At 37.6% G+C, this 22,238-nt stretch overlaps 1 protein-coding gene across 3 annotated transcripts in view; it reads right to left on the bottom strand.

The window, feature by feature from the left end:
- Positions 1-22,238, bottom strand: part of Grm7 (glutamate metabotropic receptor 7) — an 839,293-nt gene that overhangs the window by 292,732 nt on the left and 524,323 nt on the right. For all 3 annotated transcript variants that reach the window (XM_015494953.2, XM_015494954.2, XM_048787053.1), the window contains exon 5: positions 7,842-7,982. In XM_015494953.2, the coding sequence (XP_015350439.1) occupies positions 7,842-7,982 (141 nt within the window). The remainder of the gene's footprint in view (positions 1-7,841; positions 7,983-22,238) is intronic.

The following is a 22,238-nucleotide window of genomic DNA, read 5'->3' as shown; positions in this document are numbered from 1 at the left end:
GGGGGGGGGGGGGGGGGGGGGGTAAAGACCCCTTTCCATGCTTCTTAGGGATGGTGGCAGAGGAAGAAATCATCCACTGCAGGGTCCATCTACAAATAGCGAACTCATAAATGTGAAGATAACTAGCCCCCACCTGGGGCATCTGGTCAAGATTCAGGGAAAAAGTTTATGAGTTCAGTGCTATGACTGCATTATTTCTTTGAAGACAAGGGTCTGGCATGCTCTAATTTTTGTACTTTGGTGTTCGAAGATGATATTCTAACATGTTGATGTTACATTAATGAATGTGCTTGGCATTTCTCTTCCCAAGTTTTTTGTCTAAATTCCAAACTCTTCTTCATTGCTTTGAGGGAGGATGGTTATCATTGAACAGAAGACAATAGGAGAATACACAGGTGAAGGAGTGGGGTAGACAGAAAAAAGGGGGGATTGAGAAAATGAAGGGAAGAGCAGAAAGGAGGATCAACTTTTTTGAGTTTTAAAAGTCAGTGTTATATGGTCAATATGAGGCTCTAAGCTTCAAAAAATGGATCTCTACAGGATTCAGGATATAAAGTACATGCCATATGCAATAGATGTGGAAGACGGCATCTGAGTTAGTCTCCCTTCCCAGTCTCCTTAAAGACATTCAGGATTGGAAGATGAGAAAGGAGTGGCTGAGGGGACTATGAAGGTTAAGTGCTGAGGCAAAGGTCTGAGGCTCTGCAACCCTCTGAACCATGAGGACAGGAGGGTCCAAGAGGTCCTCAAAATGATAATCGAACCCGGGACACTGAGGTTAGCACCATAAATGCATGAGGTGGTAATCTTCAGAGATCCACCAGGAAGGGTAGTAACAGACAAGGTACATTTCTGGTGTTGGATCTGTGGATACGAGTAGCCATGCATAGAAACCAATGGCCAGAGCGCGGAGCTACCCTACAAGGAACTGCAACAACTTGGGCTGAAAAAAGTTGTAACTTCATTGTAACTGAAGGTCAGACCCATAGACCAGGTAGGAAAAGGGAATATAATAAGGTTGGTTAACTTTCTATAAAACTCGGGAATGGAGACTTGCAAAACCAAGTGAAGTTGCAGCAAATGATCACAAGTTCTATTTTTTAAACTGGTGGTTTTATTCATAAGATTTCTGCCTATTACCATGTACAACCACAGGAAAGACCCTGCTAATTATGCTGTCAGAATCAAGCATTGTCTAATCATTTGCTTATCTTCTCTCAAATTCATCCAGTGGAATAATTTTGACAATTGACACAGTTGGTAATATGCTGCCATTGAAAAGAGTTTATCTTTTAGTTCCTAAATTCCTGTTAAAAAGAACTTTATTAATATTAAGAAAATAAATTTCACATCTAAGTGAATTAAAAATAAAGCTATAGCATTTACATGGCATTCCATTCGATTAAATGTGACACTAAACTCTATTTTTGACTATAGTATCTGGGAACTCAAAGTTTAGAAACGATCATCCTTTTGGGTCATATGATTTTCATTTAATACTTCATGTTTCAAAAAAGATTTCAAGAGATTTTCCAGGATGAACAAAGATTTCTGATGTGACATTCAGATCATTTTACATTGGGGAATCCTATGCTAAATGACATCTATCTAAATTCTATTAGCAAGTTAACTCCATCATTGCTGTAAAATGTCTTACTAAATCCACAGTTATATATTTTAACCTTTCTGGGGCAATTCTAGGATACTAATATTTAATGTTTGTCTTTAAATGAATTTCTTAACAAATAAAAAGTCTTAATGATTTAACAGGTTTCCAGTTACCACAAAAACAGAAACTAACTATTTAGGAGGTAGGTAGGGGAAGACTTAGAACAATGGTGGGAAGAGAAATGTTCATCAAGACTGACATTTAGTGATGAGTCAGAGAACCAAAAATTTAACAAAGCAGCATATGAACACTCAGTCCTATGATACATGTTCATGGAGAATAAATCATAATTGATGTGTGTTGAGCCTTGGTTTGAGATAGCAAAGAGATGTAAAAATGCAGCTTGCATGGCTTGCCATTCAACAGACTTCAAAATGTCTCCAAGCATCAAGGGTCAGACAGTATTTATCAAATTTTTATGTGGATTCTTCAATCGTGCTACACAAATTAGGTGCCACAATACAGCATCTATGTCATAATGAAAGGTCAATTCAGAATAGAATAAAAGAATGACAAAAGCTAATTGTAGAGACATAAATTGTTTCTGCATGTGTATTCCCAAAGCACTTGACTTTCTTAAGTGTAACTCTTTTGTCCTAGAATTTGTTAACAAATTATGGAGGCTCCAATGGGTCTGGGTTCTAGTGAGAAGGAAAGACTTAAGAAATACACAGTGTGTCCACTTACAGTATTTAGGAATTGGATTTTCAGCACCAGTAACAAAGAGACCTTTACTTAAACTACTAGGTTTCAGAAATGAGATGTGAAAGATAACACAGCTAATGGTTCTGACCTTACAAAATATGGAATTTACCAGTTTGCTCTTTACCCCAATCTCTTTCCACAATGAACACTGGTTGAGAAGCACACAAATCAAAACAGAAATCGGCTTGTCCTGTGACTTCGAAATAAAAGCAATGAAATATGTGAGTTGTTTAAAAAAAAATGTTGCCAATTCATTTATCCTCTGTCATCGCAAAAGGAAAACACAACTCTGAAAGTCAAATTGCCCCGTCACAGGATGATGGATTTCTAAAAGCTGGTTCCTTATTTTCAGCAAAGAGGTAACACTGATGAATCAGAATCCGCAAAGTGGCATTTGGCAGAAAGAAGATGTTAGTTAGACAAATGCTCTGTGTGAGCCATAGATTTGACAGAGTGATAATCTTTATGGCTGCAACAGGCACATGCAGATTCCCAGAATCTCCTTCTTGATTTGAAAAATGCATTTGGGAGCCGAGACCTTGAGGATGCTACCAGCCATGCGAGGATATAGCTCATCACAGTAAAATGGAAGAATTTGGTAAATAAGGAGTGCAAATCCAAGCCCTGTGGTACCTGGACACAGACTCTGCACCATGATGCTGAAATCTGTTGGGTCTTGATCTTATTCCACTCAGAACATTCTACTGTGTGATGCCTGTGTGTAAACCTTTTGGCACCTCCATCAGTCACTCACCCAGTAACATGTACCCCAGTGAAGAGCTCCTATCTACAATTATGTGCTAAATCAAACCTCTGCCTTTATTTTTCCACAGCAGTTTGAAGTATACCTTGATTTTCCTCTAGACTGATGCAGGTGATGGAATCTTCACAAATTCCTACAGACAACAGTAATAGGCCCAGAACCACAGATTAGTATTACCAACATGGAGCTCTTACTAGGTGACACTGTCATTTCAGGTTCTATATTTGAATTATCTAATGTAAGCCTAACAATTTAAGAATTAAAGTTTTTGTCCTCATTTTAAAAATGAGGAAAGAAGCTGGGTGTGATGGCACACTCCTGTAATCATAGTAACACGGGAGGCTAAGGCAGGAGAATCACAAGTTAGAGGCACACCTCACCAATCTAGCAAGGCTCTAAGCAACTTAGTGAGACTATATCTGAAAATAAAAAATAAAAAGCGCTGGAGAAGTGGCTCAGTTGTGAAGAACCCCTGGATTCAATATTCAGCCAAAAAAAAAGGAAGAAAAAAGTCATTTTGAGAGGTAAAATAATGCTATTCAAACTTTTACAGCTATACTCTTAGGTTCCTAACTCCTTTGATTCCAAGTTGTTGTTTTTTTATTCCAAAACCTTCTTAACCAGTTTAGTATGGGAATTTTCCTCTCTACAACTTGGCTTCCATCTGTTTTCCAGTGACATCATTTGAGTACTTTTCCTTCTTTCCTTGGCCTTAGTCTCTCTGCAGAAACATTATTCCCAATGAGGTCAACCCTAAACTGGTCTTTGTGTTGGTAGTGTACTGGGAGGTCTCATGGTAAACACACTTAGTCCACTGGCTGTAAGTGCAGGGACGTGGACACAACCTGAAAACAGGTCACACCTGATCTTTCTGCCTCTAAATGACAGAGTCTGTGGGGAACCCTCTAGAAGGGCTTGCTTCATAGTGTGAAGAGCTGACACCCAATGAGAGAATGTACCTCTACCATAAAGTAGCATGGATGGCCTTAACACCTGCCAAATAAAGTTTGTGTTTTCAGGGAAAGGTTGGGCCACTGTCCACTTGCATGCCTCAAGGGATGGAAGCCTTCAAGCTTGAGAGCTGCTGGCCCATGAGCAGGACTGGTCATACCAATGTTTTATCTTTAATGGTAAAAATTAGGCTACTGCTAAGGAAACTAGGAGGAAGATAGCTAGCTTGAACCAGGTATCAAGGAAAAGTGAGAAGTTCTTAAAATATTAAAGAACATGGTAGCATCCCTTACTTGAAGGAAATGTTAAGTGAACAGGGATAATTTATAGGAGTGAAGAGTACATACATGGCTATAATCAGTAAAAATGCTTCTAGCCCCAAGTTAAATTATGAGGTATGCACAGCTTATCCCATATTTCTTCATTTGTTTTTTTTTTTTTTCAACAATTATTCTTCCTTTCAAGATCTTTTACTGTCATGAAATTTTAGAACTCATCATTAAACCATGACTCCAAGAATTTGGTCTCTTCAAATATTATGGATCTCACTCCTTATTTTTGAAGCTTGACTTGAAAGATGACTGATTCAATGATGGTCTATTTGGAATTGATATATAAGAAATAACTCATTATAGCTAATGAGCATGTTAAAATGTTTACACTTTAATTTGTGCTCACAAACATGGAGTATTATACTGTTATTCTTTAACAGAACTTAGTAACTGAAAGTTACAAAGGGGATTCTTTTCCATATTCCTCATATCTAAACATCGCTATCTCTACACTAAACTAAACATATACTGTATTACTGGATTGTAAAACTAGACCACTCATCCAGAAGCCACCTTGTCTTGTAGCTTCTTCCTAATGCACACTTTTTCTTTTCTTTTTTTTTTTAGAGAGAGAGAGAGAATTTTTTATTATTTATTTTGTAGTTTTCAGCAGACACAACATCTTTGTTTTGTATGTGGTGCTAAGGATCAAACCTGGGCCACATGCACGCCAGGCTAGCGTGCCACTGCTTGAGCCACATCCCCAGCCAGCACACATTCTTTTAATGTTACAAAAGCTGGCTACTAAGGTAACTTGCCTTACACATCTTTCACATCCATAAATCCACCTGTGCTTCTTTCTCCCATGCCTTCGTCGAGCTTAAGACTCAGGTTCTCACCATACATTCAAGAATTCATCTCTGCAATGGAACTGTCCCTTCTCTTCATTGTGACTCTTTTCCCTCTGACTAGTCACAATTTTCTTACAATTCTTGACACTTATGTGTCAAGATTTTTTAAGCAGTATTTTGAAAATACTACCAAAGCAATATATAAATTTAGTAGGACTTGGAAAAAAAAGTGAAGGATCAAATACAAATTCATCCACATATTCTCATCCCTGCAAGAGTAAGTAAGAATGATAGCAACAGGACTTGCCATCCCTCAAAATGGTGCATCTTATCACAGAGAAAAAGGGAAGAACGGAAAGGGGGAAGAAAGACCAAGATATAATCTGGGGTTCCAGGTAATTTAGTAAACTTAATCATGGATTATTCATACTAAAGGAGTATAACAGGAAGACAGCTCTGTTTCCATTTTTACAAGGTGGCAGTTTGGGGAATAACCCCGTTTCTATAAACCCAAGTTATCAATTTTAGCCAACACTAAAATATGGTGACAGAAAGCATTGGATCATGTAAAAAGACAAGCTGGAACATGTAAGAAGATTGTTCCAGAGACAGGAATAATCCTGATGCCCATCAGACAATCGGTTCCACCTCCAGATAGCCCATAGAACATCCAATGTTAGAAAAACTCAGAAAACTTCCATCAATCATCTGCATACTTTTGGTACACTTGAATGTTCCCTGTCTTAGAGACAAATTATCCAGATGTCAAACTAATTTTTTTGGTTTCCACTTGAAAGCTTTGTGTCACCTAGGTCCAGTCACCATTGAATTAGTTTTATTCCCTTTCCCCCATCCTTATTGAGCCATATTTCTGAAAACACTTTATTGTTACATAACATAGGCTGGAGAATGTGATTAATGTGACATTAGAGTTCACTGTTCTGCCTTCCATATATCTCCTGTTCATTTCATATCACTGTTTTTATTCACATCTCTGTTCCTATCTTCTTTGTTTTCACAGAAAACAAGTAAGAATTAAGTCCTCAACTCTTCGTTGTATTCGTAGTACCATGTTGTTACCTGCATTCCACCTGATTCATAGATGCTTGTCTAGTGGCTTCAACTATAGCACCCAGGTAACCAGAATTCAAAGAGCAATACTGCAAAGATAAAACTCAATGCTAGAATTTTATCCAACCTGAATGTCCCTTCCCTGGTTCTAATGGAGATCTTTTATGATTTTTCAAGGTCACCATTAAAAATGTTGAAGGCTACTGGAACAGAGTTGAGGAATGCTGCTACTAACATGATATGTAATGTCATAACCTTGTGTAACATCCTTCCATGGTTGTCCAAAACCCAGGATAAATTTAGGTATATCCCAACCAACTTCATATTTTCTCATCTCTTGGCACCTGCAGCAGCAGTTCACACAATCTCAGACATTTTTCTGTCTTTCAGATCCTCAGAATTACAGTAATCCCTCTTGGTACACCTCTTTGCCCTGTTTTCTTCTATAAGAAACCCTCCAACCCATTTTTCTCCTTCCCTAAGCCATCTTCAGATTTTTAAAAAATATTTATTTATTTCTGCATTACAATTCTTAATACACCATTCATCTTCAGATCTTAACAAAAGTATCATTCCCTCCATTTGAGAAAGCTTCCACCTTATAAGTCAAATTCCTCAATTACATGTCCTCATAATATACATAATTATGGACTGCAATATATAACCCTAAGAATATGTATTGCAGTCCATAATTTTTTATTTCTTAGATCACTGGAATAATGTTAAATTTCCCCCCACTGGACTATAAGCAACATGAAAGCAGAGCCTTACCTGGTTCACTCGTCCTGAAACAACAGATGCCTAGCACAGTTCTTAGCAGAAAAGGAGGTTGTTTAATAACACTTATGAATGAATGAATACATGCATAAATGTGATTTTTCTTTTTGACTACCTGAACACACATTCTTTTAAAAATTTTATTTGTTCTTTTTAGATATACGTGACATAAGTGTATGTTTTGATCTATTTATGCAAGCATGAAATATATCTTATTCTATTTAGGCATACATATTCATATTTGGACCATTCACATAAGTTTACATATAAGGAGGAGTAAATATTTTTAAGTGTATTTTAACTAGCAATTGACTTTTTAAGTTAGATATCATGCAAATCATTTGAAAATTTCATTATTAGAAACCCATAGCACTTTGTTTCCTTAATCAAATATACCATTCTTGGTAACAGTTAAATGTAGTACTGGAATAAAATTTGTTAGAGATTTTTGAATATGTGAAAATGACTTCACACCCCTGGCTAAAAGATGAACTAATACTCATCAATGACAGTGTTCAAAACAATGTGACCTCTTCTGAATTCAGAGAATCAATGAAAATGTCAATTACTGCTTGATGGTCAGGCAGAAAAGAATATAGTCTTGTCTGTACTTCTCTTGTCCTGCAAGACTTATGCTCCTGTTCTATTTTCTGAACAATCCTAGTAAAATTCAATTTACTTTTTCAATTTGTCTCCAGCCAAGCTTCCTTCTGTCAACTATGCAGACATTTCAATGCTGGCCACGTCAAGTCACAGGAAAAGGACAATGACAATGAAATTACCTGTGCATTTGCGATCTGTGTCTTCCTTTTTTGACCCACTAATAGTCAACTTGCAGTTGAAGTTCTCCTCCCAGTACTCAGCAAACCACACATTTCTTCTGTTGTTTTCAAGGGTGCGAGATGTGAAGTAGGCATCAAATCCTAAACAGAGTTGAAGGAAAAGGTCAGTGTTTATGGGGCTCTCCGGACACATCTAGAAATAAAAACGCCAGTGATGGTTTTTCTTCGGTTTAGTAGACAAGATGCTTTTTATGTCAATCAAAAGCAAAAATCATCATCGATGAAAGACGACAAAAACATATATTCCAAGGTCATGAATGAATCTGCCAGGCTGATGTGTGGCCTAGAAATAACACTGGCACAGTGAAATTTGCATCAGAGAGCCTAGAAATGACATAATGATGAGAACATGTTTGCATTTCTGATGAGCTAAAACAGGACAAAACATTCTCAGCAGTATCATCAAGATAATAACTGCCAGCTAGGTGCACTGGCACACACCTGTAATCTCAACAGCTCAGGAAGGTGAAGGAGGCAGATCACAAGTGCAAGGTCAGCCTTAGCAACTTATCATGCCCCTTTCTCAAAATAAAAAATAAAAAGGGCTGGAGATGTGACTCAATGGTTAAGAGCCTCTGGGTAGTTACTATTATTATTCCCATTTGCAGATGAGAAGATGGCTTAGAAAAAAATAACACATCCAAGATCAACCTTTACACCACCATCTACATTGCTAATTCAGTGACTGACCTAGGAGTATCATTTTAAGAATTCATTCTTTTAGGACAATCCCATCATATAACAGACTCTGTAGTCAAAATGAGAACAGAAGATTTTTTTTTAAGAGGCCATGGATGAAATAAGCTCAACATAAACCTCAATGCTATTCATAAAGAGTGTCCAAATTAGACCTAAGTGACAAGATTCCCAGGACTTCTGCCTTTTTAAGATAATGGAACTTTAAACATCCTGATGGTACTATAAGTTCTTGTGAGAATGAGTCAAGAAAAAATACTGGATTCAGAGTCACAAAGGACAGACTTCAATTCCAGCTCCACTGATCTCACTATGTCATAGTCTTCTGTATCTTCTCTGTAAATAAGAAAGTGGTACCACCTTCTTTCTCTGAAAACTTAGAGTTGAAGGTCAAGAACCAGGGAAGAAGGAGTTGTTTTCACATACTCAACTTATTCAAAGTTTTCCTTTGAGACCATGAAAAAATTGCATCAATTGATACATTACAAAAATAAGAAGTATTCATATACATTTTTCTCAGTGGTTTAGTAGGTAGAAGAATGAAACAATTATGAGGTCAGGTGTTGGAATAGGCAGATCACTCAATGGTACAACCGGCTTCACGGTCTGACAGTGGTAGGGCTAAGGCCAGTTTTGGAAAACAGGATTCCTGTCACATCATTCAAAGAGGCAGATATATCAGATGGATATTACACCATTTAGTTAGTTCTTCCTGACATACCTCTGCTTAGCAGAGTCAGATTTCTTTCAGGTCCTAACAATCTATTGATGTCTCTTTACCAGAGATATTGAAAAAATACTGAATCAGTTTTCACAAGTGGCTTCTACTCATTTTCATTCTTGAAGACTGTTACCATCAGCCAGGTGTGGTGGGGTGTGCCTGTAATCCCAGTGATTTTGCTTCCTACTCAGGGAGGGCTGAGGCAGGAAGATCTAAAGTTAAAAGACAGCCTCAGCAACTGAGACCCTGTCTCAAAATTAAAAAATAAAAAGGCCTGGGATGTGGGTCAGTGGTTAAGTACCCTGGGTTAAATCCTGGGTATAAAAATTTAAAAAAAAAAGAAGCATGTACTGTCCAAGAGATCTTCATTTTTTTAAGTTGTATATGGACACAATCTCTTCTATTTATTTTATTTTTATGAGGTAATGAGGAAAGAATCCAGTGCCTCACATATGTTAGGCAAGTGCTCTACCACTGAGCTATATAGCCCCAGCCCCAGATCTTCAAGCTTTTTTTAAAAAATTATTTTTTAAATTAGTTACACATGACAGTACAATGATCTTGACATATCATACATTTGAATCAAATGAGGTATAATTACTCCTTTTTCTGAGTGTACAGGTTGCTGAATCACATTGGTCATACAGTCCCGTATATACATACAGCAATAGTAGTGTCTATTTTATTCTGCTGTCCTTCCTATCTTTCCTATTTTAAGAAAGATCTTATTATAGCCATACATTTATGGTGCCTTAGAGTATACTTGGCATCTCTGGGTAGCTCTTCTTTAGTAAGAGATAAAGGCTGGTTTAATGTCTTCCTTTTGCCTGAAGACACTAAACCCTCACTTTTAGCCCTCACTCCACAACTTAAAGATCCTGCCTATCTTTTTTCATGAACAGGGTATTCAGTACAAGATGTGCAGACCCCAATGTGGAGCAGAGTCAAGGCTAGACACAGAAATTAGAATAACTCTAATAATGTAATTGTGTTCCTTGTTTCCTATTGAATTGAGGCTTTCATCCATCTCTACTAGATCTCAGAAGAAAAATTATCTGAATGCATCTCTCATTACTATTAGTTAAATTATCAGAGTTTTAAAGTATATATCCTTAGGCATGGAGACCAGGATTTTAGTTCAAAGGAAACAGAATCAGAGTTACAACAAAGGAGAAAAGATCAATCTTTTATATGAAGCAGATGGAATTCTGAGTATCAATTTTTTTTCCTTTTCCTGGACTGATGAGTTTCATTTCAGAAATTAATCTTCATGCTGTTCTGAAACCAGTGTCCCACTGGGTACATAGTGAGAAACACTGCTAAAATCTTAGGACAAAACTTGGAACAACATACAGAAAACGAATAGGGCTTTAGCTGGCATTATGACTGTAAGTACCTGCTTCTTTCCCCTTTTAAATGGGGTACTGCCCTCAAACAGTCCCTGAAATTTGTGGCTGAGACAAGAGAGTGTAAATCAATAGAGGCATAATTCATCCCAGGTGGTATGTTTGAGAAGTGACCTTTCCAGCTGTAAGGGGAAAAAAAAAAAATCTCCTACCAGAGTGTGATATAAAAGGAAAGCTATCAGAATGTCAAGAGCAGGGTCAGAGGACAGAGCTGCCTGCTCTGCTGGGGCAGGAGGAGGCTGACAGCTACTAATGGGGCTTTATGTGGTATCAGAAAGCAACCTGATAACAGCCATCTCAGGTCAGTCATGCATTGCAGATGAGAACTGCTCTGTCAGCCCAAGTGCCAAGGAGCTCCCAAGACCTCTGGCCTAGACTCTTGGCATTTCCTGTTCTGCTTCCAACTCGGGGAAGATGTGCTAAGTATTGAGAGAGATTATCAGTTATACAATACCAGTGGATTAAATAACAGGAAATACAAATGGAACATGAGAATGAGAATAGAGGAGGGGAGAGAGAAACATTGATCAGGGTGAGAAGTAGCAGTACTCACTTCCCCTACTGCTGAGAGGGTTATTCTATAAACCACTTTGCAGAATAGATCAGTGTTATAGTAAGAGTCCATGGCACAGGAGCCATGGCCCACACCTTCCCCATTTAGCCAAGGGTGACAGATGCTACAGGGGGGGGGGGGAAAGAATAGATCAGTGTTATCTATTAATACTGCTAATGTGTGTATTCTAAAGATCCAGCCATTCTACTCTGGGTTCATTTACTAGAGAAAGCTTTACTCATGAGCCCTAGGGTATATGTTCAAGAATGTTTGGAGATGTTATTCACAATTAAAATGTGAAATATCCCAAATGCTCATGAACTATGGGATGCATATACTCTAGTATCCTACACAGCAAAAAAAAAAAAAAAAAAAAACGCAGTTCACAGAATCACAAGAACAGATGAGCAAACAAGGAACAGAAAAGTCTACTCAGAATTACTCATGTCATACAAAGTCCAAAATTAGGCAGAACTAAGCCACATGATTTGAGGAGGCAGACATACATGGTCCAACTTTAGAGAAAAGCAATGGAAGTGTTATGGCTGAAATGGGACATTCCAGAAAATACATCATTTCTGAAGGTAGAATAGAGAAGGCAGACAATAGTAGAGGGAAGTAAGGATGTAGGGGCATTGGTCTTGTTACTAAGTTTTCACTCTGGTGACAACATACTTATTTTCAAATGGTGTGTATTTGCTTTATGCTCTATTTCTATAACTCACTAGAATGGGTTGAATCATGTCCTTCAAAAAATGTATTTCCATGTCCTAATATCCCAAACTTCTGAATGGAACTTCTTTTGAAAAAAGAAGGATCTAGAGATGAACATATCCTGAGTATTTCATGTGGGCCTTAAGTCCAATCTAAGGGTCCTTACAACAGACACACAGAGGAGAGACACAGGGAGAAGGGAAGAAGGTCGTGTGAAAGTGGAGGCAGAGCCAGGTGTGTAACATGCCTGTAACCCCAGGGACTCAGGAAGCTGAGGCAGGGGGATTGCAAGTTCAAGGCCAGCCTCTGCAAGACCCTAAGCAACTTGGTGAGACCCTGTCTCAAAAACTAAAATGGGGGGCTGTAGCTCAGTGGCAGAGCACTTGCCTAGCATATGTCATGCACTGGGTTTAATCCTTAGCACCACATAAAAATAAATAAAATAAAGACATGATATTCACCTGCAACTACAAAAATTTTAGAAAAATACTAAAAAGTACTGGGGATGTGGCTCAGTGGTTAAGTGCCTCTAGTTCAAACCCTGGTATTAAAAAAAAAAAAAAAAAAAGGCAGCAGAGACCAAATGGAAGCAACCATAAGCCATTGTCTCCCTCAAATGACCAGAAGCAGCAAGAGGGAAAAGAGGATTCTCTCCTCAAGTCCTCAAGTCCTCAGAAGGCCATGTCTTGCCAAAACCTTGACTGGGGATTTCTGACCTCTGGGACCATAGAAGAAAAAACAAAAAAAAAAAAAACTTATTTTAAGCATCACAATTGGGATCATTTTCTATGGCAGCCCAAGGAAACTAACAAAACTATAGCAAGTAAAACAGTGTTGTAAAGTTGCTAACTTCTCTTTGGTTTAAATAACATTTATTTCATCAGATGTCACAAACTGGAGGCTTGTGGAATGCATTTAGCCTGTAGACTTGTCTTGTCCTTTACTATGTTGCACCAGAATAATTTTGAAATCAACATAAAACCCAAGAGATTTTGTTTCAAACTCTACATTCCTGGTTTCACTTGCAAACTTAGAAGAACTGGTAACACAGACCCATTCCCTGTGGCAGCAAGTGGCAGGTGGTCAAAACCCCACTGCCTGAGAGTGGTCCTTACTTCTCCAGCTCACTCTGCTATCTACCACTACCCCTTATGGTTACCAACCTGGGCTTCTTTCCCCATTTGTACCATATATTCATTTTGAGGGCTGACATAGAACCTTTCACCATAAGCAGTGCATCTTTCTCTTTTTTATTTTTGCACTGGGGATTTAACTCAGGGGTGCTTAGCCACTGAACTATATCTGCAGGCCCCCGTGTTTTAAATTTTGAGACAGGGTCTCCCTAAGTTGTTTAGGCCTCATAAATTTGGTGAGACTGGCCTTGAAATTGCAATCTTCCTTTCTCAACCTCCCAAGTTGCTGGGATTGAAGGCGTAGACCACCATAGCTAGCTGAAAAGTGCATCTCTTTTAAATTAATACACCTTTGCTACTACTTGAGCCATATTTAAACTCCACTGACATGAGAAATACTATATGAGATCCTTCAGAATACGCCCTTAAATAAGCTTCTAAATTTACGGAAGTCAATTAACAGAGAGAAATCATCTATACATATCTACTCAAATAATACTACTTAAAAAATGTAATGGAAGAGAAAACCAGTTAAACAGCTAGCAAACAAACCTCTCCAAGCACAAATGGTATCTTTCCATTTAATGGGACCAAGTTCAGTCTTTCAAGATGGGTTTGCAGTATCCTTCAGTCAACATCCTCCAAATTGATTTGTAAATTGCATCTGATCTGAGTAAAAATATTAAGTTCTTTCCCCTACATAAGACCCATGGCTTTAAAGTTCACATGGAAAAAAAAATACAAGAATCAAGATAACTGAAAAAGAAGACCAAGAATGGATGAGTGTTTGCAGCTTCTGGTGAGGGGACAGAACAATGTTTTAACAATAAATTATAAGTTAATTCTGTATTCCAGTACTAATGAAATAGTACTGGCATGGGCACAAATAAAGGATCAACAGATCTCAGAATATAACAGAAAGCCCAGAAAAATGGGCAGGGGGAGTTGACAGTAGAATAAAGGTTGTGTTATGGCTTAGATGTGAGATATCCCCTAAAAGCTCATTTGTGAGACAATGCAAAACAATTCAGAGGTGAAATGACTGTGTTATGACTACATTAACATTATCTGTGCATTAATCCACTGACAGCAATTAATTGGGTAGTAACTATATGTAGGTGGGGTGTGGCTGGAGGAGGTGGGTCACTGTGCAGCTGTGCTTTGTTGAGTTCAGCTTAGTCTCTGTGTTTTCTGGTGGCCATGTCCTGAGACGCCTTCTTCCACCACACTCTTCTGCCATGATGTTTTGCCTCACACTGCACCCAGATCAGTGGAGTCAGCCATCTATGAACTGAGACCCTGAAACTGTGTGCCCCCAAAAAAGGTTTCTTCTTCTAAAATTGTTCTTGTTGGGTCTTTTGGTCACAACAATAAAAAAGCAGACCAAAACAAGTAGTATTTCAAATTACTAGGGAAATGAGGCCCTTATAATCATCATCTATCAAACAGCAACTGGTTGAATAATAGGGAAATGATCTAGTTGGACACTAGAAATTTAACATTATATGAACTCACAAAATATATAAGGATACCTTGGGTGGATTCAATCTGAAGCAAGTTAACTGAGGTTTTCTGTCTCATGATGCAATTTCACATTGCTGTAGAAAGTGGGGGGTGCACCCTTGAGGCCTGTGCTTCTTGAAGTTTTACCTTGGACTTTTATTGTCATTCATGGTCCTATGTGCACTTCCACAGAGCTGAGAGCAGCTGGTTCCTTGTTTGCCTCTAGCAACCTGGGGTTTCACTGGTCAAGGACTACTTCCCATTCATCTCCACTTTCCCCATTTGAGTTCCCATAAACATTTACTGAAGTAAAAGGAAGTTAAAGACATTTAAATCAGTTTGGCAAGAAGATAATTACTGATCTAGTGGGACCAATTCAGGCTCTCAGACATACCCCAAGACACTCTGGCTGTGTCTACTGATGAGTGGTGAAAATCAGCCATCATTTTTGAGAAAACAAATAAGAATTATTGCATGGAAATTATTCCACAAAGAACAAACAATCCCACGGGAAGTGTTTATGGATGAGGTAGAGGGAATAAAGTCTACACTATTATCCCACAAAATGCTTCCAAAGGGCTGTTGTATATTATATAATGCAGAATGCCTTCCATTTGTCATTCTTCTGCAGTGCCTAGGGAACAGAGGGCATTTATGTAATCTGAATACACTTATACGGGAATAAATATGGTAAAAAACAATACATACTAAGTTGATAGTTTAATGCTTAAAAGCAGACACTAAAGCTAGGATTCTAGGGTCCCATTCCTAGTGGAATGGGAGCAACAGACCTAACCAGACTAAATTTCTCAACAAAATAGGGATGATAACATCTACTCTATTGGTTGTTGGAATCACTGAACTTTCAAAACACACAAAGTTTATAACAATGCTGGACAAGAAGCAGGAGTATGGGGCTGGGATAGTGGATTAGCGGTAGAGCGCTCGCCTCTCACGTGTAAGACCCTAGGTTCGATCTCAGCACCACATAAAATAAATAAACAAAATAAAGATATTGTGTCCATGTATAACTTAAAAAAAGAAAAGAAACAGGAGTGCAAATGCTACATAACTTAAAAGAAAATTAACAGACACACATATGAAGTGCAAAAGAGGAAAGCAGAAGAAACATTTCAGAAAAATGTGGACTTTAATAACAAAAACTATGAAATACTCAGTTATCGTGAGACTGGGTTTGGAGTTACACGGATCAGAATTTGGATCCTTTTTTATTTCACTTATGTTACGCTAAGTCAACATAACATGTTTTGACACTAAGTTAAAACATCACAGTTTTCTGATGATTTTGTTTTGGTGTTGTTTTGTCTGCTTATTCTATTTTATTCATTCCTTGCTTAACCTGTTCCAGAAAGGACTTGAAAAGACATGTAGGTTTGTTCATCTAGAAAATGAAGATAGTAGTACATATCCTAAAGATGGTTTTGAAAATTTAAAATTTTAAGCTAAACCAACTGATACTTTGATATTGTTTACTAAACGCCAGTTTTCTTTCCTCTGGTGGACACTAGTAGTTTCAATATCAGTTCCTGACATTAAGAAGAACACCACGTGTGAAAGTCCCTCACCATTTCCCTATAACATGCACACTCATGTAAACTTCATAGCTATAATATGTGTCGTGTGGGGGCTGTTCAAGTTGTCCAAGGTCCATAGAGATGGAAAATAAAATAAGTGTCCCTGGAGTGGATGATTTTGGAAAGAGACTTCTTAAGAGACTTCTACCTGGAGAACACAGGCTGTGGACCGGATAATGGATCACTGTATGGTGGGATACTTTTGCTCTTCTGCAGAGAGCATGGAAATAGGGCCTTAGTCATATGGCTTACAACATTTCTTTCAGGCCTGGGTTTTTACTGATATTGTGGGTAGTAACTGTAGTACCCTTCTGCCTCCCTACATTTCCTCCTTGTACACTAGCTTATTTCCAAGGCATCTCATATTTCCCTATTTTTTCTTTTTCTCTCAGCAATAATGAATATAAGAGGTGTCATACCAGATTTCTGCCATCTTTGCTGCAATACATACTGACATTTGCTAATAAGCATCAGAAGTCACAAAGACTGTGCAAACATGTCATAGTAGCAATTTTATTTTGAGGTATTTATCCTCATGAAAGAAGTACATGCATTTAAACATATGTATAGAGCACCAGAGGATATTGAGAAAATTTAGTTTTACAGGATGTGATAATATTATGGTAATTATGTAAATAACAGGTCCTATTGATTTGAAATACTTTAAGTGAAAGACATAATGTTTAAGATTTGATCTGAAATTTGCTTTCACAATAAAAGTTCAGCAGAGATACTTAAAACCCAATTAGCAAATTATAGATGATGTTTGAAACCGGGATCTCGGTTTATGGGGTTCATTATATGATTCTATCTATTTTATGTATATTAGATAAGTTCTATCATAGTGTATTTTAAAGCTTAATTTTTGAGCACTGTTTATTATAATAAAAACTAAGAACTACTGCAAAAAAGTCCAAGATACAGGATTAAATATGTTCAAATAGTAAGGAGTCACCAAAGTTTGAGAGAAAAATCATAATTTTTAAAATGATACCCCAGGAATCAAGAATCCATAGTAATGTTATAGTACAAAGTTACAATATTTTATAACATATATATTATATATGTATAAATTCACATACAATATTCCTAAAATCAAATATCTATATATCAATTCTGTGTTTTTGATGACAGTAAATGACATTTATTTACTTTTAACTGACACATAAAGATTGCACATATTCATGGGGTTCCATATGATATATCAATACATGTGTATCTTTGTTATGTTTATAACAGATTAAACATATCTACCTTCTAAACATTTATCATTTCTTTGTGGTGAAAACATTCAAAATATTTTCTTCTAGTTTTATGAAATTTATGTAAAGTACTGTTTTCTACAGTCCTCCCTACTGTGCAGCAACACACCAGAACTTCTTGCTCCTAACTGTAATTTAGTGCCTATTCATCAGCCTCTTCCCATCTCTGCCACCCCCAGCCCTCCCTGGCTTCTGGTAGGCACCATGCTTCTCTCAACTGCTTTGAGGTCAATTTTTTTTTTTTTTAATTCTACATGTGGTTGAGATCATGTGGTGCTTGTCTTTCTGTTTCTGGCTTATTTTACTTAGTATAATGACCTCTAGTTCCATCTATGCTGGCACTAATGGCAAGATTTCATTTTTCTTACTATTAGCTCATTCATATATACTAATTCTTCAAAAAACACATGTGTGCATGCATGTATATGTGTATGTGGCAAAGCACACACAATAAACCTATGCATATAAAAAATTCCATAAAGATATATAGTTATACAATTTTATGTATTATAAATACACATAAAGCTACACATATAAACTACATAGTTATGTATTTACATATAGCTATATATATAGTTATATGTATAGTTATGTAGTTACATGTGTGTGTATCTTTCACCTAAGTATCTGCCCTTAACAAACAGCATCCAGGCTCTTTTGAGTAATAAAACTTTGTACAACAGTTACCCTCCAACATAAATGAATACCTGTTTCTGTGCACACCCAATTTTCACAAAAATAACCTATGAATCGCCTATGACTTTACCTGTAGTAGATACAGTAAATATACTCATCTAACCACTCCCTACATCAACTCCATATTGGACATCAGTAATCAATCATGAAAATCAATTTTGTTTTTGTTTTTATAGTTGTAGATGGACACAATACCTTTATCTGTTTATTTTTATGTGGTGCTGGGGATTGAACGCAGTGCCTCACACATGGTAGGCCAAGTGTTCTACCACTGAGCGACAACCCCAGCCCCCAAAATCAGTCTTAACTATCCTGGTCTCAAGCTCCTTTACAGTTTAGGGCTTTAGTAAGCTCATGTCGATATGATTTTGAGTTCAACCTGGTACACCATACTTGAGAAGAATGTATACTTCCAAGAAGTTGTTCTTAGACATTCACTATATTCCAAATTTACTATATACCAGATATGAATATTTAAACAAATTAACAATACCACCATATCATACTTAATGGGCAACAATTAGACCCAGAACTTTGGTCTACAGTTTGCATTGATCTTCATAAGTTGTACACAAATACCCTGCCCTCTATTTTCATAGAGCTCTCCGTCCAGTAATCTCTCTCTTGGAACATACTCTGTTAAAACATAAGGTATTCTCATTTAATATAATCTGTTCAGTACCTTTGTGAAAGAAATGTGCTAAGTGGTGGAAATGTCCTCACAGAAAACCCACAACAGTAAGATGTGTTGCACTGTTGTTGAAACATGAGTTAGCATCTTTGTCTTAACCTTAATAACAATATAAAGATGTTTTTTTCTCCCTATAGGACTCAAAAAAGTTCAGGAGATTTCATGATCTCCAAGAGAATTCCTGATGGGAGAAAAATAAGGACTGGAAAAGGGTCTAACGGAATTCACCCTTGGTATTCCCTCTGTGAAATTCCATAGAGCTGGCATCCCTGTTGCCAGCTAAGGCTGAAAGCTTTACTTAAGATGAACAGATTCCAGAGCAGTTTATTTTTAACTCCTCATTATTAAAACCAGTCTTTAAAGAATGCATCATTTACCAGAGTTTCTTTTCTCTTTCCCCTGAACTCTAAGACCCCATATTAGCTTCTATTACCTGTTCAACATCCATGAAAAAAACCTGATAGTACAAATCCAAGACAGGCTATTAGCCTAATTAACTAGCTGAAGAAAATGATGAACAATCAAAAATAATCACCAAGAATCTACCAGGGAACTTCCCAGATGTGATCTGCCTTCCATGAAGGATGACCTTTACATAATAAAAAGGGTATTTGCCAAGACCTGATTCCTACAAATGCATTTTTAAAGACTATACTGTAATAACCCACCAATCCTGACTCATAAGAGAGACCCTTTCCAGAAACTCATTCCCTAATCTAAGTCAGATATTTGCAGAATACCTGTGTTTAGAACAGTAGTTCACATCGCTGGTTGGCTATATGCAAAAATAATATATGGCGGGGGTGGGGGAGTACCTATGCTGGAACTTCAAACCAGACCAACTAAATCAGAGCTGCAGTTGGTAGGCCTAGGCACCAGCATCTTTAAGTTTCTATGTGATTCAGATGTGCAATAAGGATTTACAAAATGCACCATGGAATATTATGTAATTTGATCACTCACATGTTCGTTTTACACACAGCCCTGGAAGAGCTATACAAGGTCTACCACAGATATACAAGGTCTACCTGGAAGAGCTATACAAGGTCTACCACAGGTCTATCATCCTCTCCATTGAATCTATGATATGTATCTCACAATTGCTCAAACAATAGCACATGTTCAAATGTCTGAGGAAACAAATATTGAATGAAGTATATTGACCATGTTTGACTACATCCTGGTGTCATTCTTTGAAAATTGTTATTCATTATATGAAAGAGTTCAAAGTTTTAATGGGTAATGCTATTTAGTATACAAAGGATATCCATCCACATGTTGATTCAAGCTTGATATCATCTTAATGACTCTGGGGTCAAACTCACGTTTTCACAGCAGACTGTGTAAACATTTGTAATGTGTAATTTTTGTTCAAAAATATTTATGGAAGGTTTTTGAGGAGTCATATTAAATTATGATAATTGCATTCATGGTGATTTATAACTCTGCAATAACCATAATCTTACAAAATAATGAGTTTTACCCAGAGAAATTATTGATAAAGCAGAACCCATCTCTTTTTCCAGGCCACATCATAGTGAAAACCAGGCAAACTTGCCAGAGAATTATTCCGCAATGTAGAAGTTTCACGATTTATTTTTAATAACTGTACAAGAAACATGTTGCCTGGTTACCATCTTCATTTTCTCCTCTGATCTAAAATAGTCTCAGCAGCCAGAAGTTTTCTGAGAACTCAAAAATCTAAACTTATATAATCAAACATCTATAACAACCCAAAAGGAATTTAACCAAAATAATACTTCATTTTCTTCCTAATCAGCCATTGACCAAAGATTGAGGGGCAGGAGGAACACCTAAAATTTTGAAAGTATTTCATTAAATGCATACATAAAGGGGAGGGGGAATATAACTTGAAACCTCACAAAACAATACCAGTGTCCCAGAAAATAACAGTACTATTTAATATGAATTTCAATAATATAATAAATTCAGGAATGCTAAGACAAGCCACAAATAGATGCCCCATGTAAATAAAAATCCTTATGTAAAGAGCAAGTTCAAAAACAATTTTCAGATCATTTCATTCTTTCACCTTCTGAATTACTAAGATATTTTTCAGGTTAAGATATTGCATTAAGTTAGTTGTCCTGATCCCTAAACTCATACACTTTTATATACCTGTTTTCTAGGAATATTATACATTCATATGGTTGTAAGAGAACTGATGCACTGGATTAGGGGTGAGCTCCCAACTCTGCCAGAGCCAATCAATTTCCCTTCCATGATAACCTGAAATTGGAAATAACAAAACTCAAGTCAACCAAAACTGCTCACTTATATGGTGAGATGTAAACTCAGGAGTTGTTGACAGCAACCATGTAGACTCAGAAGAGAAAAATGTCAGTTTGCTTCAGGAAAGAAGAATGAGTCAATTAGAAACCTAGAAAGGAGATGTGGAAGGTAAAAAAGGATTCTGCTTTTTCTACAGTGCTCAAGCACCTGGTTCCAACCTGTTTCTCAGGCCCTGAAGTATTCCCTTCCCTCCAGTTCTTTAAGACATTTGTTTTTTTCTTACAATAAACCAACCGCCTCCTTTTGCTTCTGGCAAACTCTAGTGGATGTCTGCTACTGATAACTATAATGGAATAACTGATGTGGGAACAGGTCAGACATAGATCGAGAGGCAGAAGTTATAGGGATGAGGTAATAGAAGTTTTCACAGGAAGAAGACAACATTCCTAAATCTAGACAAGGTGTGTCAAAGAGTTTGTTGCAACAGTGTCCTTTGATGGTATTTGAAAATCTTTGGAATGTTGACCAATAATTTCTTTTTTTCCCCTTCTTCTATGTGGTTGGTTTTGCAGGAGAGTAACTTCAGCCCACTGCTAATTGGTTTAGACAAAGAATTCCTCGCGGGGGAGAAGGAAGATGGCGGCGAGGGGAGTGCATTGCCCCCGTGTGCTGCTTCACTGTGTGGGAGTATGACAAGTCAGGACGGCTAAAGGATATCTTGTTAGGAATTTCCAGCAATAGTGGGGTGCTCCGGAACCTGGAGGAAGGATTTCCATCACACGAGGATCGGCTACGGGGACTCAAACGCGAGAGGTTTGTCCCACGGAGGGTAACACTGCTTATTCAGCAAATCGCCCCGCGGCTAGAGTATGCAGCGCGCGCTGGGATAGAGACGCAGGGTTACAGCGCTGCAGTTTCTACCAGCCGCGCAAGCACCGTACTCAGGGCTGAATTCTGGGTTAGAGACGGGGAAGGAGGCGGTCCATCTCGGTTCTCCACACCGGTCAGACCACAGAGGAGGCCAGCAGCCACCATGTTGGTAAACTGACGTCACCTCCCCTGTTTTCGACTGACCGCAGCTCATTCAGCCATAGATCAGGTAATTTCAGGCTGC

Source organism: Marmota marmota, unplaced genomic scaffold (genome assembly GCF_001458135.2).
Source record: "Marmota marmota marmota unplaced genomic scaffold, marMar, whole genome shotgun sequence".
NCBI classification, from domain to species: Eukaryota; Metazoa; Chordata; class Mammalia; order Rodentia; family Sciuridae; genus Marmota; species Marmota marmota.
Note: the sequence above shows the minus strand (reverse complement) of the source record. Positions and strands in the feature narration are given on the sequence as shown.